Source organism: Rattus norvegicus, chromosome 11 (assembly GCF_021556685.1).
Source record: "Rattus norvegicus strain SHRSP/BbbUtx chromosome 11, alternate assembly SHRSP_T2T, whole genome shotgun sequence".
Classification (NCBI taxonomy): Eukaryota; Metazoa; Chordata; class Mammalia; order Rodentia; family Muridae; genus Rattus; species Rattus norvegicus.
The window spans coordinates 31,342,237-31,362,018 of record NC_141544.1 but is presented as its reverse complement, the minus strand read 5'-3'; the positions used below and the strand labels follow the sequence as shown (position 1 = coordinate 31,362,018).

The 19,782-nt window shown below is 37.9% G+C and overlaps 1 protein-coding gene across 2 annotated transcripts in view; it reads left to right on the top strand.

The window, feature by feature from the left end:
• Tmprss15 (transmembrane serine protease 15) overlaps positions 1 to 19,782 on the top strand; it is a 122,681-nt gene that overhangs the window by 78,453 nt on the left and 24,446 nt on the right. For both annotated transcript variants that reach the window (NM_001105895.1, XM_087575941.1), the window contains 3 exon segments: positions 2,588 to 2,698; positions 4,313 to 4,445; positions 12,536 to 12,631. In NM_001105895.1, the coding sequence (NP_001099365.1) occupies positions 2,588 to 2,698; positions 4,313 to 4,445; positions 12,536 to 12,631 (340 nt within the window).

Here is a 19,782-nt window from a genome sequence, read left to right as displayed (position 1 = left end):
CATTTGTCATCTCAGTAATCTGTTTAAAAATATGTGTTTGTGAAACAAATTGGTAATTGCATTTGCTAGAATCTCTCTAATAAGATTATGCTTTGAGATATATAACCTACTTTTCTCCTGTTATAAAAATTTGGAGAAAATGCCAGTCATAACCTCCTAAAAATACTTTCATTAAAGCAATTGGATTTCGGTAAAAGATAGGATATTTTAAAGCTTAAAATAGACAAACATCCCCAGTTATTAACTTCTGTTACCAAGAGAGAATGGTTAGACATCTCCTGCATATCTAATAATTTGAAAGGAAGGATGGAGTGTTGACTTAACAGAGAGATTTTTAGAGCTCAATGCTAGGAAGGAGGGAGAGGAGAGAGGGGGGAGAGGGAGGAGGGAGGGAGGGAGGGAGGGAGAGGGAGAGAGATTTAAAAACAACATTTTAAATTTTGAGACCCACATATATGTATATGCCCATTATATCCATGCCCATGCTCCAGCTCCTCCTTCCAACATTATACCCTCTGCTTTTTAAATCACATTTTATGTTATTTTTACATTTGCTTAGTGAGTATGTGTATGTGTGTGGACATCTGTATATGGGCACTCATGTCAAAGTTAGAGAACCATTGTAGGAGTTCATTCTCTTCTTCCACCAAGTGGGTCCCTGGAGTCAAACTCAGTTTGTCTTCCTTTGTAGCAATCACAGTGATCTATTGGGTTTTATCCTTCTCAGTCCTATTAATATTACCTATATGGACATGAGTACGGGCTCATCATAGGTAGTGTTCTTGGGACCGCATTCTCACAGAATGGATCTCCTTCCTTTAATAACTGTCAACCCCCAACGGTACCCCATGTAAGGATAATGGGTCAAGATAGACTCCTCTGTCCATGCTAGATTGCCGAGCTGCTTGTTCTTGAGTAGATCTTGTTCAAGTGATCACAGCTGCTATGAATTTGTGAGTGCTACGGATATGTCATCCAAGAAGATAGCATTTCATGGGACTTCTTGCACCTCTCAATTCTTGCAATCTTTACATCCCCTGTCTGGTGATATTCTTAAGACTTCAGGGGGCTTGAAGGATGACCTCTTGCAGTCACATTCTGAATACTATGGCAGAAGAACAAACACTGAAGAACTCAAGAACAAGCAAGTCAATAATCTAGCATGAATGGAATAGTCTTTCATGACCCATTGTCCTTACCTGATGTGCTATTGGAGGTCGATGGCTACTAAATAAATGAAGGAAAGCTACTCCCCTGTGGGAATGTGGTTTCTAAAAATTTTACTGTGATCCAATAATCTCAGAGAGATTAATTTATGTACATAATCTGTCTGGAATGATTAAAAAGACACAAATTTGGATAGCAAGGGAAGGACAGTGTATCCAACTTGGGGGCTTAAGGAGCATAATCAAACATGTATGGAACTTTCAAAGAAATAATTTAAAAATTATTAAACACATGCCAATATTTGATACTTTTGTCAAATTTACTCTAAAACTTAGCTTCCCAGCTGAATGATTTCTCTCTGGGACTATCACCTTTGCTCATTATAAATAAACCCTGTGAGCTACAATAATGACTGGTCTGACAAGACATACAAACACAATAATGGCACAACTAACTTGGGAGTGACAACCTTCTGATTGGATTTGAATCCAAAAAGTAATGACTATGAGAAAAAACACTTGTAAGGAGACAGAATAACAAAGAAAAAATGAGACAGATATCAGAGTTTTATACATGTATAAACTTTGATAATTTCATACATGTATAAAAAACAATAAAAGTTGAACTCCACCTTTCTCAAATATTGTCTAACTAGTTAATACAGAACAATTAATAAAGAACAATTGTTTCTTGTGGAGATCTAGGCTTATTATGTATACTTTTCATGACCTAAGGTCAACACCTACTTTTGTTTTATTTACATTTCTGTACACATACCATATGTGTACACAAAACACACATACACATTTGACAAACGCATAGTTAATTCGTAGTAACTTTTCTATGGGAAAGGTCTTCCTTTTATTTGTGATATCCTTCTAATGAAGTCATGATTTAGTGAAATCAGTCCAAGTTTGATATAATGATACAATTCTGATTCTTTTTACATTTGCTGGTTGTTATCAAAGGGTTTTGTTTCTGTTTCCAGATTGTCAGTTTACCATAGAACATGCAATCACAGAGTATCGAAGTTATATGTGATCTAATAGGGCTCTTCTTTTTAAATTACGATGATAAGTCTCTTTGAGGAAAGTTTCTCCCAGCTATAGCTGAGATCTGTAGGGTTGGGACATTTTAAGAACAACCTCAGCTACTTCTTAGAACTTTCCCTAATGCATTTTTGCACAAAAGGATGGCCAAGGTTTAAGCTATAATCATTTAAGCTACATATAGAACTTTAATGCTGTTTCTGAAGCATTAAATCCGAGTAAGAAATTTGGGGGTTTTCTACATTGAAGCTTCTTCCTTCAAGCAGTAAAGCAAATGTCTTATGGTTAAAGGGTCATAAATGGATTGGGTATGCAGAAACCTTCCATTTTTGTATTATTTATTTATGTATTTTTCTCTATAAAATAAACAGAGCCCTGCCAGGATGACGAATTTCAGTGCAAAGATGGAAACTGCATTCCAATGGGGAATCTCTGTGACAGCTACCAACACTGCAGTGATGGCTCGGATGAAGCACATTGTGGTATGTCTTATTTTCATGAAAATGCTCGTGTCACACTAACTCTGTTTTTAGATCCCCCAAGCATGAAAGGAAGAATACATATTGTCTCACTGCAAGGGTTGAGGAACGTGAACCGCTCTCCCAGTATGAGCTTCGAAACCATTTTGGTTTGGAGTAAAACTAATATAGAGACTTTTCGTTTGTGTGTGTTTCTTGTTACACTTGGTTACATGTAATAACTAAGCCTAGGACAAAAAATATAACCAAACCGGGCATCCTAGTACCTGGCCCATTCTCTATGCTATTTGTGTTTATTGCCTTCCGAAGGAGCACCTGAATGCATATTATTACTGACTTCTCTGGTTTGGGCTCTTTGCATTTCTAGTTCTTCAGCATCTTCTATTTCTTCTGCTTTGATTGATTTTGGCCAAGCCCTCATTTCAGACTGCAATAGTGATACGAATAACATATTATCTTACTGTATATTATTTTAATTTGATTTCTAAAAAGGTATTACATATATTATGTGCTTGCAATACAAATAAGTGTGATGAAAGAGTTGCACATTCATAACTAACTTGATTTAGCCCTGAAGAAACTGAGTTTTGAAGAAATTATGTCAAAGATCATATGCCTCACAAGAGCTAAGGATGTTATTTTTTTTAAATCATAGTCTGTTTAATTCAATATCGAATTCTTTTAATGAGAGAATAAAGTAAAAACAATGACAGCATGGTGTTTGTCGGTCAGACTGCAATGAGAATTTCTTTTTCTTATGACAATTAGCTTAGCTTGAACCCCTTCCCAGGCATCATATTGACTGCAGAATGTTTGTGAGATTAGTGAGAAGAGGAGAGAAATCAAAGAGCACATACAGCAAACAAAACTCATTTCTGAAAAGGCAGCACAAGTGTACAAAGTACATGAGCTTTCTCCTGAATTTCATTTTTCCCTTTTCTAGTTTATAAGCAATGCTTTTCATAAATAAATTTTAATAATATAAAAATGACATACCCAACTTTATTTTATTCACTTTCTGGTAAATAAACTTGCACATTTTGCTTTTGTTCATTTCATAGTCATAAAAAAAGACAAAATAATACCAACTAAACTAGGATTTTTCAATTTATATCTCCCAAGATACTCTTTAAAAAAGTATGATCAATTACTAATCTAACCGTTAAGTGAGAGCATCTTTTTGTTGTAGCCACCGTTCCTTTATGAATTTAATCAAGATGACATGGTGTATAATCCAATATTCTTAACGAATCTCTATGTACTTATTGGTATTTTACAAATTCTGTTGAATATTTAAAAATTATAGGTGTAACTTCATGGGATGCAACGTGACATTTCGCATTATGCATACGATGTGAAATGAACCAATCTGTGTCAATAGACGCAGCACCTCAAGTGCTTAATATATTTTTGTGATGAAGTAGTTTGAAATTAATTAATTAATCAATGTAATAATTTAAGAGTAGATTCTCATTGTATTTGTATAGTGCACTTGGTCCCAAAAAACTTTCTTCCTCCAGTATAGACAAATATTTTTCTCTTTGATCAATATTCCCACATGACCTCCATCCACTCCCTTATTTCCTGTGACTGCCATCCTATTCTCTGCATTTTTAGTGCGCTTTCTCAATGGCACACAGAGCAACAATGGGTTGGTACAGTTCAATATTCATAACATATGGCATATTGCTTGTGCTGAGCCCTGGACCACACAAATTTCAAATGAAGTTTGCCACCTTCTGGGACTAGGGTAAGTGATTATAATCTACTTCCTTACTTTTTACTATTAATAGTACTTGTCGTGTATGTGGAGAGAAAGAGAGAGAGAGAGAGAGAGAGAGAGAGAGAGAGAGAGAGAGAGAGAGAGAGAGAATGGATATATATATATATATATATATATATATATGGACTTATAATTTATTTGCTAGTATAACCAACTGAAGCTGAAGGTACTGATGAATTTACCTTGTTCCCACACCAGGGCCTCTAAATGTCTCGAATTCCTAAGTTCTTTTTCACCAGTATTTTGACATTGCTCCCAGGTTATAAATACAAGAAATCTTCATGCACAGGTACATGAACATACTATATGTCTGAATAATAACAATAAACAGATCATAAATGTGAAAGAGAGCAAGGAGGGATATATGAAGGGATTAGAGTGGATGAAAGAAAAGGGATGATATTACAATTATAATTTCAAACATGAAAAACAAGAAATGTTAATTAATTAATTTGAGTTAAATATCTGAGGTGAAGAGATGTTTTTTACAAATGCAAAATAAAATGTACTAGAATGAATGTATGTATCTTTAGTGCAGTTAAACTTTGTGAGTATATTTTGATTATTCCTGATTCAGAAATAAAAGCATTAGTGACAATATTAAATCAGGACCATGAATGAATTAAATATGATTTGGTGTCATATATTTATATGGTGTGGATAAACATATCAACAGAAAATTACTATATATTATTTTTAAATGTGGTAGAGGAGACTTGAACTCAATTAGGGCATATCAGCAAAGGCTTTCAAGGGACTTGTATGAGTTGAGTAACTATAAATCAATTCTACAACACTGAGTCCTAATATTTATACGTTATCTCATCCCCAGCCAGACTTTACTGTCTGGCCCATTGACCTCATTTCCTATGGATCTCAGTTCTTGCTGTGAGACATGGAGATCAAGAGACAGGGTCCTCCAGTGTAGAAAATAAGTGACGTGGCCCATTGCCTTAGATACAATATTTTTGAGAAAGACCAGGTACTTGCTTTCTTCTCAAATGATACAGGTAATTTGTGCAAAGATGTTAATCTTTGTTTCTATCCATGCTTATTAGTCTCCATAGTGCTTTAATAACTGAGAGGACATTACAGCATTAATGAGAGTTGTCTAGACTGGCATATGGAAATCCAAAATAAATAAATAAATAAATAAAAAACCTTAGTGTGCTTACATGATGTGTTTGGTACAGCAGGAAATAATTTAGGATCCAATTTATTAAGCGGGACTGTATTCTCTCAAGGTTATTTATGCAGATTAGGTATGAGCTGAAATTCCCCACAGACTTGAGGAAATCCCACAAGGAAGATTTCATCAGCTTTTACTCCTTTGTATTAAACATTTTAAATCCGTTTCATTTATAGCATACATAAGTAAAAAAGGACTTTGAATAGCAATTTTATGTCTTTGATGAAAGTGAGAAAGTTTTGTTTGTTTAGTGTTTTGTTCGTTTAGTTTTGTTTTTACATTGAGGTGAGAGTAATGCTAAGGGTAACGGTGAGTGTTCAATTGTTTTTTTTTTTCAAGAAGGAGATCCAAAGTTTCAGCCCAACCCATTCACATGAGATTTGCCTAGTAAAATCATTAAAACTAATATTTAAAGAACATTAGTGGGAAGTAGAGCTAGTCATTCATTTCCTAATTGGGCATTTTGTGAGGGGCTATTAGCTCTCTTAAGAGTCCTGTGCAATACATTCTTACCGTACCTGCCAGACTGGTTTGTTTTATCCTCTCATCCTCAAAGCTGGACAAGAAATGGACTTGTGTCAGTGTTCTTCTTCAAGATGTTTGTAAAACCTTAGGTACTTTCTGTCAGTGTCCTAATAATTTTCAACTATATAGTCAAAAGCTTTAACTCATTACAACTATAAACACACACACACATACACACACACAAACACACACAGACACACAAACACACACACAGAGGAAAGGGGGAAGTGTTGGGGAGAGACAGGTTTTTTTACCAGAAATTTTACAGAGAGAAGTTGCAGATGAAGACAGAGTGAGCCAGAGATTGAGAAGGAGCCAGAAGATCAGAACAGATTGCCAGAGTTAGTCTGGGGTCAAGCAGAGCAGTTCAGTCAGTAGCTAAATCAGTCAGCTTAGGAGGAGTCTAGGCCAGAACAGCTGAGTTGAAACAGCCAGCCAGAGTTCAGAAAGAACTAGAAAGGGGGATCTTATTCAGTAGTAAGTCTCCAAGACAAAAATTACATCTGGTGAATAAAAGATATTTTTACACATTTTATTGTATTTATTTATTTATTTATTGGTGGGTATGTATATGTGTATATATGTATATGTATATATATATATATATACATACATATATATGTGAGAGGCAGACAGAAAGACAGACAGGGACAGAAACAGAGACGGATGCAGTGTGGTGGAGGGCGAGAAGCTCTAAACAAGTTGGAAAAATAATTTTTACTCTATTAAAATGACTACTTAAGTAATTGCAGTAAATGTTGCACTTTACTAAAAGCATGTAATTCACCTGACATACAATTTACACCCATTTTCTCCTGCTTTAAAATTAAGCTAAAAATAACTGAGGAGCTAATGAGCTGCAGTGGTTTGACAGCTTCCCAACACTCATCTCTGATCAATCATTTCCTTATGTGACTGGTCAAGGAATGCCAACAAGTTACAACTCAAGAACAAAAACAGTGTAGAGATGATTTCCTGGGTCTACACTGGTCATCTGACTTAGACATATCCACATGTGCACACAGGCACACATGCATGCATGCACACACACATGCATGCACACACACAAGCACACACGCACACACACACACACACACACAGGCACGCACACACACACGCATGCACACACACGCACGCACACACACGCACACACACACGCACGAACACACACATGCACGCACACACGCACATACACGCACACACACATGCATGCACACACACGCATATACACGCACGCACACGCACATGCACACGCACACATGCATGCACACACATGCACACATGCACACGTGAATCCCCACAAATATGTGGACAATAAATAAAAACATAAATAAATAACTTTGATTAAAATAAAACCAGTCAGACTTGGGAGAATAAAGTGAAGGAGGAGATCCATGCTGCACAAAACACTCAAGACAGTGTCCATAGAGAACTCTGCCCCCTTGACAAGCTCCTGAAAACATCGTAATCCAGCCACGCTATTGGTTGAGGAGCCAGCAGTTTGTTTTCATCCAAACACTATTATGTCTGTAAGATAACAGAGAGCGATGACAAGATTGACCCATTGATTCCTCTCTTTCTGTGAGTATGGGACCTTGCACAAAGAAGGGATTGATTGGGTCGAGATAACTTTTCTATTGACATTTCTTTGCTTCCATGCATGTGTCGCAAACCTTAAAGACCTGAGGTCAGGAAAATCTGAAATTTAACCCATTCACCTGCTCTTGAAACGTCTTCTTAGGCGAGTGATAGGTCTGTTGTCTTAAATGTAGTAAATGAACAAGATTGCCATTAAAATATATCCAGGTCAGACATGGTGTTACATAACTGCCCACTGTTGAGACTGTCAGAGTGGGATACCTTGTTTCTGACTCTCGCTCCTGTCCACCAATCCCCTGTCTATAAAAGCCCTGAACTCTGTCCTGCCAAATCAATCCCCTTCTTCCCCTCCAATCAGAAGAGAAAGACCTTCATTCTCCCCAAGCCTTTCTAACTTAATCCCACCTGGCTTTATTCATTGCTCACACCTTTCGGGGTGTGAAATGAGCTGCAGTGTGGGGCTGCACTATTTGTAGCATGCATTATTATTCCTTCAGCTTTAGTGTGTCCAAAGGCTTAAAACATCTCTACCTAAGCTCCTGCCGCAGGGAAGAAGCCTTATCTCAGCAAATGCACTCTGCGTAGCCAGACAAAGGAGAGGCAACCTAAGCAGGGTCTGAGAGGAGTGCCTAAAGACTGAATACCATCCAAGCAGCCTGGGGATATCCTCCTTTTCTCTCCCTAAAATTCCGTTATAAGTATATTTTTATACTCCATCTGTGACCCAGAAAGTAATGATGTTTGTATGTAAACGCTTCTCTTCTCACACAGAATAGACTTTTCCTGCAGTCAGGAGAGCCTTTTAAGTGTATAACATTGTTAATAATGGTTTGGAAATAGGTTGCTAGGAGACACTACTATGTAAGCAGAATAAAGCTATATATGGTGATCCTTATGGTACTAAATCTCTAGTCTTTTAAGACACTTGTGGGAATGGGCACCTGAGTTCTCAAAATGAATGAATCTGTAAATACAAAAATGTTTAACTACTTGCGGTATCAAAGATTGTTTCTGTGTGATGTAATAAAATAATGTACTATACTGGCCCTCTTGACTCAATTTATAAACTATGAGAAAAAAAATTTTTTTCAAAAATGAATAATGGCATCACGTAGAGTTACTAGTCTCTCATTTTCCACGTATTGTTTCTTATTTTGTCCTGTGTTAATCAACGGCATCTCTTAAACTTTTGTTGCTTTGTATTCTACTTATTGTGAATCCGACTTAAATAAACTATTTCTAGGGGGAAAGGATACAATTGAGTTGTCAGGATTTGGATTCCACACAGTCTACTTCTAACTAAGTTGCCGAATGGATACAAAGATGAGCTGGAAGAATACTTTTAGGGTTCTGATGTCAATATTAAATGAGAAGATGTGCGCATGAGAATATTTTATAGATTTTATTGTAAGGGTATCTAGCAAACTAAAGATGATAAGAGAGTGAATCCCTGCAATCCTAGTACTCAAGACACACTCTAGTTCTCAACAGGAGTACTGAAAGTCCAAGGTTAATGCGGGATGAACGAAGAGAGTAATATCAACCTTGGATACATAGCAAGACTGTCAATAAAACTACACAATTAAAGTACTTTGTTTCTTTACAATGAAACATCATTTTTGAGATTCCTAAGGGAAGAACATGTGTCTACTATTCCTTTTTTTTGGATATTTTTATATACATTTCAAATGTTATTCCCTTTCCTGGTTCCATAAGCCCCTATCCCATCCCCCTTCCCTTCTTCTAGAAGACTGTTCCCCCTTCCCAACCACCACCTCTTCCCGCCTCCACCCTGACATTCCCTACCCTGGAGGTCCAGCCTTGGCAGGACGAGGACTTCTCCTCTCATTGGTGCCCAACAAGGCCATCCTCTGCTACATATGCAGTTGGAGCCATGTATAGCCTTTAGGTAGTGGTTTAGTCCCTGGGAGTTCTGGTTGGTTGGTATTGTTGTTCTTATGGGGTTGCAAACCCCTTCAGCTTCTTCAATCCTTTCTCTAATTCCTCCAACAGGGACCCTGTTCTCAGTTCAATGATTTGCTGCTAGCATTCGCCTCTGTGTTTGTCATGCTCTGGCTGAGCCTCTCAGAAGACAGTTATATCAGGCTCCTGTCAGCTTGCACTTCTTGGCTTCATCAATATTGTCTAGTTTTGGTGGCTGTATATATATGGGCTGGATCCCTAGGTGGGGCAGGCTCTGAATTCTCTAGCCTTCCTTTCATTCATAATACATGTGTTAAAGTCATTAAACACAGTCTCACCATGTATCACCAATAGCAGATATATAATAAGTAGAGTAGATTAAAATATTTATAAAAATTATAATTTAATATATTTTATTTTTATTAAATTTCTACAGATACTGATAGGTCCCTTTAGTGCTTACCTTAAAGAAACTTCAAAGGAACATGGAAAGAACAGGGAAATTGAATTGTCTAATATCCAAATGCCTTCAATACAATTTAATGAAAAAGTCTTGATGGTCTCCATTTTATTCATTAATTAAAACAGATTAAATAGTTAGAAGTCAAGTTGGAAGCAAAAAGATAGAACCTTGTATTACTCTAATAAATAGAGCTTGTAACCTTGTTCCCTTTCTATAGCAAATATTAGGAACATTTGAATGGTTTGTTACAGTAGCATACTGGGCCAGCAACCTGACTTTCTGGTCCCATTGATCTAAAGTGGTTCTGGGTAGTTTATAGTTTTAATTTTTAAGTTTCTGGAGTGACAGCTACTACTGTTGACAAAACACTGTGGCAGTGTCTCCTGAAAGATCAGAGGCCTAGAGAACCACCTAGAAAAATGCTCAAAGGTGACAAACCTTAGGCAGAATCAGGAACTGTAACTTGAGTGAAAAAGAGAAGGAAGTTGTCTGAAGAAAGATTAGAGAGTAATTATCACCATGGACTTTACCCTCCCACCATAAAGTGTACCAACCAGTTCCATTCATGAAATGACCATGAACAAATAAAGCCTCTTTATGTTCAGGAGTCTTGGTACTTTATGTTGGCGTGATGAGATCTACCAGAAGCCACACATTGGTAATATTTAGAGCTCTTGATCTGATCTACAGTGCTAACACAAAAAAAAATGTGTGGGTCTTCACCTGTAACTGTCATATCAGTAAAGAATTTTATGACTCGAGCATCCTTAGCCTTCTACATCCAATTGTGCCCCCTTTCCCCTAAGCTTCAGCAAATGCATTGCACATAGCTATTTAATAAAATAATTATTCTGGTTATATTATATGTGGTTGGAGAAAATAGTATAAAAATCCAAAAATAACAATAGCTAGGCTTGTCTTAATTTCGGGAATTTTATTAAAGGAAGATTAATTACTTTGTGTTCTTTCATTACGTTTATCTACTTATCAAATGAGAGTGAAATATACCAAATGTTGGGACATTAGACAGAGCATCTATTTTCCCAACTTCCTGTTCAGTGGCTGGAAGGCACCAAATAAGTGTTAAGTCTGTTGAGGACTTTGGAAAGCCTTTTTCTTTTCATTGATTATAGGAATTTTGGGTGCTTCTGACCTATTTCTCATGCACCCAAATACTCGGTTATTTTTTGCTGTCATCCAAAGGAGACCTTAAATATTCTGGAGAGGCAACAAGCACACTCAACATGTTGTTTCAGGAGATAGAGACCACATTGTCTCCTAACAACCATAGATAACAATAAAATCAATACACCTAGAATCCAGAAGCGATGACAACAACGATGATGATGGTGATGATGATGATGGTGATTTTCACTGTGGATGATTTCCCATATGCATATTGTATCATTTTTAACCACCACTCTTCCTGTTTCCATGTTCTTCCCACTGACTTTCAAATTTAAAGGCATAATTTAAGCGTAATTCTAAGATATTTATTGAATAAAAGAACAAAAAAAGATTGGGATTGAGATTTAACTGTCTAGATAAATTTTAACATACAAGTAAAATTAATTAAGAGAAACCTTCACTGAGCCTCACAGTAGATAGATGGTGCAGATATCACAGGTTGTAGCTTAGAGGATCTGATACCTCTTTACATGTAGGTGTCTTTTGTCACTCTACGGTGGCTCAATAGTTGGTAACAGCAGATCTAGGCTACAGAGGCCCTCAGAGCAACCACATGTCTTCTCCCTTATATTTAGGACTGCTTTGACTTTAAATTTAATGAGATATCAAAAACAAAACAAAATTAGAGTGTTAAACTCTGAAAATCTTATTTCTCTATGCTATTCTTGGGTGATTTGATTTTCTTGAAAGATGAGTTATACATGGTGAAAGAAAGGTTTAAATCATGAGCCCTGTGTTTATTTCTCTTATTCAAATTTAATTCAAATTTTATATGAGCTGATCCATTAAATTATTCACATCCACTCAATAACACCGAATAGAAAAAAAAACAGAACTGGAATCAAATCCTCGAGAGAAATGTGCAGCAACCTTGTAATATAATGTAGGATATTCAAACAAGTACTAAAGGCATTTCCCCAAAAATGACTATATTTGATGTCATTAGTAATAATTTTGCTAATGATCTATAATAGTGTTTCATATTATATATATTGAAAATGGATTCTTCTCATATATAATATATCCTGACCACAATTCCCCTCCCTCCAGGTTTCTCCCAAGTATTAACATAATTTACTTCAAATTATGCATCATTAAATAATTTAAAATGTAACATTATTGCTGTTGGTAATTTCACCTCCTGTTCATATGTCATTTTTCCTACTCTAGGAGTGCAAACTCATCAATGCCAATACTATCTACTGGAGGTGGACCATTTGTGAGATTAAACGAAGCCCCTAATGGCAGCTTGATACTAACACCCAGGTGGGTACTAAGATGTTTTATTTTTATTTGGCACATAGAACTAAATAAAAAATATTTGAGGACAATAATATGTCAGTGACACTTCATATTGACCACATACATGTGAAAATTACTCAATTTCTTTTATTTGTGTAATGTCAAGAAACATGTTTTTTTCCTTCTAATAGGATTGTTTGATCTTAATTTGTATAAGACAGTCTAATAAACTATAAACCATTAATGTTCTGGTATACAGAGAGGGAGATGATATACCATAATACTATTCTTACTCCCATATTCTGAAGCTCTGAATATCATGAAAATAAATTGTAAGTCTTAGAATAAATATGGTAAAAGCTCCTCAGACAACCATCAAAAGACAAGGGGTTACATGAGGAACAAAAGTTATCTTTCTTAGCAAATAAATATGAATTTAATTTTAAAATAATATAATTACTCCTATATTATATCTTTTTGCTATTTTTTTATTTTTTTTGTCTTTTTTTTTTATTAACTTGAGTATTTCTTATATACATTTCAAGTGTTATTCCCTTTCCCGGTTTCCGGGCAAACATCCCCCTCCCCCCTCCCCTTCCTTATGGGTGTTCCCCTCCCAACCCTCCCCCCATTGCCGCCCTCCCCCCATAGTCTAGTTCACTGGGGGTTCAGTCTTAGCAGGACCCAGGGCTTCCCCTTCCACTGGTGCTCTTACTAGGATATTCATTGCTACCTATGGGGTCAGAGTCCAGGGTCAGTCCATGTATAGTCTTTAGATAGTGGCTTAGTCCCTGGAAGCTCTGGTTGCTTGACATTGTTGTACATATGGGGTCTCGAGCCCCTTCAAGCTCTTCCAGTTCTTTCTCTGATTCCTTCAACGGGGGACCTATTCTCAGTTCAGTGGTTTGCTGCTGGCATTCGCCTCTGTATTTGCTGTATTCTGGCTGTGTCTCTCAGGAGCGATCTACATCTGGCTCCTGTCGGTCTGCACTTTTTGCTTCATCCATCTTGTCTAATTGGGTGGCTGTATATATATGGGCCACATGTGGGGCAGGCTCCGAATGGGTGTTCCTTCAGTCTCTGTTTTAATCTTTGCCTCTCCCTTCCCTGCCAAGGGTATTCTTTTTCCTCCTTTAAAGAAGGAGTGAAGCATTCACATTTTGATCATCCGTCTTGAGTTTCGTTTGTTCTAGGGATCTAGGGTAATTCAAGCATTTGGGCTAAAAGCCACTTATCAATGAGTGCATACCATGTATGTCTTTCTGTGATTGGGTTAGCTCACTCAGGATGATATTTTCCAGTTCCAACCATTTGCCTACGAATTTCATAAACTCGTTGTTTTTGATAGCAATATTCCATAGTAATATTAGTAATATACTACTAGTATAGATAGTAATATTCCATTGTGTAGATGTACCACATTTTCTGTATCCATTCCTCTGTTGAAGGGCATCTGGGTTCTTTCCATTTTCTGGCTATTATAAATAAGGCTGCGATGAACATAGTGGAGCACGTGTCTCTTTTATATGTTGAGGCATCTTTTGGGTATATGCCCAAGAGAGGTATAGCTAGATCCTCAGGCAGTTCAATGTCCAATTTTCTGAGGAACCTCCAGACTAATTTCCAGAATGGTTTTACCAGTCTGCAATCCCACCAACAATGGAGGAGTGTTACTCTTTCTCCACATCCTCGCCAGCATCTGCTGTCACCTGAGTTTTTGATCTTAGCCATTCTCACTGGTGTGAGGTGAAATCTCAGGGTTGTTTTGATTTGCATTTCCCTTATGACTAAAGATGTTGAACATTTCTTTAGGTGTTTCTCAGCCATTCGGCATTCCTCAGCTGTGAATTCTTTGTTTAGCTCTGAACCCCATTTTTTAATAGGGTTATTTGTTTCCCTGCGGTCTAACTTCTTGAGTTCTTTGTATATTTTGGATATAAGGCCTCTATCTGTTGTAGGATTGGTAAAGATCTTTTCCCAATCTGTTGGTTGCCGTTTTGTCCTAACCACAGTGTCCTTTGCCTTACAGAAGCTTTGCAGTTTTATGAGATCCCATTTGTCGATTATTGATCTTAGAGCATAAGCCATTGGTGTTTTGTTCAGGAAATTTTTTCCAGTGCCCATGTGTTCCAGATGCTTCCCGAGTTTTTCTTCTATTAGTTTGAGTGTGTCTGGTTTGATGTGGAGGTCCTTGATCCACTTGGACTTAAGCTTTGTACAGGGTGATAAGGATGGATCTATCTGCATTCTTCTACATGTTGCCCTCCAGTTGAACCAGCACCATTTGCTGAAAATACTATCTTTTTTCCATTGGATGGTTTTGGCTCCTTTGTCAAAAATCAAGTGACCATAGGTGTGTGGGTTAATTTCTGGGTCTTCAATTCTATTCCATTGGTCTATCTGTCTTTCTCTGTACCAATACCATGCAGTTTTTATCACTATTGCTCTGTAATACTGCTTGAGTTCAGGGAAAGTGATTCCCCCTGAAGTCCTTTTATTGTTGAGGATAGCTTTAGCTATCCTGGGTTTTTTGTTATTCCAGATGAATTTGCAAATTGTTCTGTCTAACTCCTTGAAGAATTGGATTGGTATTTTGATGGGGATTGCATTGAATCTGTAGATTGCTTTTGGTAAAATGGCCATTTTTACTATATTAATCCTGCCAATCCATGAGCATGGGAGATCTTTCCATCTTCTGAGGTCTTCTTCAATTTCTTTCCTCAGTGTCTTGAAGTTCTTATTGTACAGAACTTTTACTTGCTTGGTTAAAGTCACACCGAGGTACTTTATATTATTTGGGTCTATTATGAAGGGTGTCGTTTCTCTAATTTCTTTCTCGGCTTGTTTCTCTTTTGTATAGAGGAAGGCAACTGATTTATTTGAGTTAATTTTATACCCAGCCACTTTGCTGAAGTTGTTTATCAGCTTTAGTAGTTCTCTGGTGGAACTTTTGGGATCACTTAAATATACTATCATGTCATCTGCAAATAGTGATATTTTGACTTCTTCTTTTCCGATCTGTATCCCCTTGATCTCCTTTTGTTGTCTGATTGCTCTGGCTAGAACTTCAAGAACTATATTGAATAAGTAGGGAGAGAGTGGGCAGCCTTGTCTAGTCCCTGATTTTAGTGGGATTGCTTCAAGTTTCTCTCCATTTAGTTTAATGTTAGCAACTGGTTTGCTGTATATGGCTTTTACTATGTTTAGGTATGGGCCTTGAATTCCTATTCTTTCCAGGACTTTTATCATGAAGGGGTGTTGAATTTTGTCAAATGCTTTCTCAGCATCTAATGAAATGATCATGTGGTTTTGTTCTTTCAGTTTGTTTATATAATGGATCACGTTGATGGTTTTCCTTATATTAAACCATCCCTGCATGCCTGGGATGAAGCCTACTTGATCATGGTGGATGATTGTTTTGATGTGCTCTTGGATTCGGTTTGCCAGAATTTTATTGAGTATTTTTGCGTCGATATTCATAAGGGAAATTGGTCTGAAGTTCTCTTTCTTTGTTGTGTCTTTGTGTGGTTTAGGTATAAGAGTAATTGTGGCTTCGTAGAAGGAATTCGGTAGTGCTGCATCTGTTTCAATTTTGTGGAATAGTTTGGATAATATTGGTATGAGGTCTTCTATGAAGGTTTGATAGAATTCTGCACTAAACCCGTCTGGACCTGGGCTCTTTTTGGTTGGGAGACCTTTAATGACTGCTTCTATTTCCTTAGGAGTTATGGGGTTGTTTAACTGGTTTATCTGTTCCTGATTTAACTTTGATACCTGGTATCTGTCTAGGAAATTGTCCATTTCCTGAAGATTTTCAAGTTTTGTTGAATATAGGTTTTTATAGTAAGATCTGATGATTTTTTGAATTTCCTCTGAATCTGTTGTTATGTCTCCCTTTTCATTTCTGATTTTGTTAATTTGGACGCACTCTCTGTGTCCTCTCGTTAGTCTGGCTAAGGGTTTATCTATCATGTTGATTTTCTCAAAGAACCAACTTTTGGTTCTGTTGATTCTTTCTATGGTCCCTTTTGTTTCTACTTGGTTGATTTCCGCTCTGAGTTTGATTATTTCCTGCCTTCTACTCCTCCTGGGTGTATTTGCTTCTTTTTGTTCTAGAGCTTTTAGGTGTGCTGTCAAGCTGCTGACATATGCTCTTTCCTGTTTCTTTCTGCAGGCACTCAGTGCTATGAGTTTTCCTCTTAGCACAGCTTTCATTGTGTCCCATAAGTTTGGGTATGTTGTATCTTCATTTTCATTAAATTCTAAAAAGTTTTTAATTTCTTTCTTTATTTCTTCCTTGACCAGGTTATCATTGAGTAGAGCATTGTTCAATTTCCACGTATATGTGGGCATTCTTCCCTTATTGTTATTGAAGACCAGTTTTAGGCCATGGTGGTCCAATAGCACGCATGGGATTATTTCTATCTTTCTGTACCTGTTGAGGCCCGTTTTTTGACCAATTATATGGTCAATTTTGGAGAAAGTACCATGAGGAGCTGAGAAGAAGGTATATCCTTTTGCTTTAGGATAGAATGTTCTATAAATATCCGTTAAGTCCATTTGGCTCATGACTTCTCTTAGTCTGTCGACATCACTGTTTAATTTCTGTTTCCATGATCTGTCCATTGATGAGAGTGGGGTGTTGAAATCTCCCACTATTATTGTGTGAGGTGCAATGTGTGTTTTGAGCTTTAGTAAGGTTTCTTTTACGTATGTAGGTGCCCTTGTATTTGGGGCATAGATATTTAGGATTGAGAGTTCATCTTGGTGGATTTTTCCTTTGATGAATATGAAGTGTCCTTTCTTATCTTTTTTGATGACTTTTAGTTGGAAATTGATTTTATTTGATATTAGATTGGCTACTCCAGCTTGCTTCTTCTGACCATTTGCTTGGAAAATTGTTTTCCAGCCTTTCACTCTGAGGTAGTGTCTGTCTTTGTCTCTGAGGTGTGTTTCCTGTAGGCAGCAGAATGCAGGGTCCTCGTTGCGTATCCAGTTTGTTAATCTATTTCTTTTTATTGGGGAGTTGAGGCCATTGATATTGAGAGATATTAAGGAATAGTGATTATTGCTTCCCGTTATATTCATATTTGGATGTGAGGTTATGTTTGTGTGCTTTCATTCTCTTGGTTTTGTTGCCAAGACGATTAGTTTCTTGCTTCTTCTAGGGTATAGCTTGCCTCCTTATGTTGGGCTTTACCATTTATTATCCTTTGTAGTGCTGGATTTGTAGAAAGATATTGTGTAAATTTGGTTTTGTCATGGAATATCTTGGTTTCTCCATCAATGTTAATTGAGAGTTTTGCTGGATACAGTAACCTGGGCTGGCATTTGTGTTCTCTTAGGGTCTGTATGACATCAGTCCAGGATCTTCTGGCCTTCATAGTTTCTGGCGAGAAGTCTGGTGTGATTCTGATAGGTCTCCCTTTATATGTTACTTGACCTTTGTCCCTTACTGCTTTTAATATTCTTTCTTTATTTTGTGCGTTTGATGTTTTGACTATTATGTGACGGGAGGTGTTTCTTTTCTGGTCCAATCTATTTGGAGTTCTGTAGGCTTCTTGTATGTCTATGGGTATCTCTTTTTTTAGGTTAGGGAAGTTTTCTTCTATGATTTTGTTGAAGATATTTACTGGTCCTTTGAGCTGGGAGTCTTCACTCTCTTCTATACCTATTATCCTTAGGTTTGATCTTCTCATTGAGTCCTGGATTTCCTGTATGTTTTGGACCAGTAGCTTTTTCTGCTTTACATTATCTTTGACAGTTGAGTCAATGATTTCTATGGAATCTTCTGCTCCTGAGATTCTCTCTTCCATCTCTTGTATTCTGTTGGTGAAGCTTGTATCTACAGCTCCTTGTCTCTTCTTTTGGTTTTCTATATCCAGGGTTGTTTCCATGTGTTCTTTCTTGATTGCTTCTATTTCCATTTTTAATTCCTTCAACTGTTTGATTGTGTTTTCCTGGAATTCTTTCAGGGATTTTTGTGTCTCCTCTCTATGGGCTTCTACTTGTTTATTTATGTTTTCCTGGAATTCTTTCAGGGATTTTTGTGTCTCCTCTCTATGGGCTTCTACTTGTTTATTTATGTTTTCCTGGAATTCTTTCAGGGATTTTTGCGATTCTTTCAGGCATTTTTGCGATTCCTCTCTGTAGGCTTCTACTTGTTCTCTAAGGGAGTTCTTCACGTCTTTCTTGAAGTCCTCCAGCATCATGATCAAAAATGATTTTGGAACTAGATCTTGCTTTTCTGGTGTGTTTGGATATTCCATGTTTGTTTTGATGAGAGAATTGGGTTCCGATGATGCCATGTAGTCTTGGTTTCTGTTGCTTGGGTTCCTGTGCTTGCCTCTCGCCATCAGATTATCTCTAGTGTTACTTTGTTCTGCTATTTCTGACAGTGGCTAGACTGTCCTATAAGCCTGTGTGTCAGGAGTGCTGTAGACCTGTTTTCCTCTCTTTCAGTCAGTTATGGGGACAGAGTGTTCTGCTTTCTGGCGTGTGGTTTTTCCTCTCTACAGGTCTTCAGCTGTTCCTGTGGGCCTGTGTCTTGAGTTCACCAGGCAGCTTTCTTGCAGCAGAAAAGTTGGTCTTACCTGTGGTCCCAAGGCTCAAGTTCGCTCGTGGGGTGCTGCCCACGGGCTCTCTGCAGCGGCAGCAACCAGGAAGACTTGTGCCGCCGTTTCTGGGAGCTTCAGTGCACCAGGGTTCCAGATGGTCTTTGGCTTTTTCCTCTGGCGTCCGAGATGTGTGTGCAGAGAGCAGTCTCTTCTGGTTTCCCAGGCTTGTCTGCCTCTGAAGCTTCAGCTCTCCCTCCCACGGGATTTGGGTGCAGAGAACTGTTTATCCGGTCTGTTTCCTTCTGGTTCTGGTGGTGTCTCAGGCACAGGGGTCCTGCCGCTCCTGGGCCCTCCCCCACGGGAGCCCAGAGGCCTTATACAGTTTCCTCTTGGGCCAGGGATGTGGGCAGGGGTGAGCAGTGTTGGTGGTCTCTTCCGCTCTGCAGCCTCAGGAGTGCCCACCTGACCAGGCGGTTGGGTCTCTCTCTCACAGGGTCTGGGGGCAGAGAGCTGCTGCGGGCCGGGATCCGCGGGTGTGGGACTTCCGGTAAACACAGAACGTGCCCGGTTCTAGAGGAATTCTGCTTCCCTGTGTCCCAAGCTCACCAGGCAGCTTTC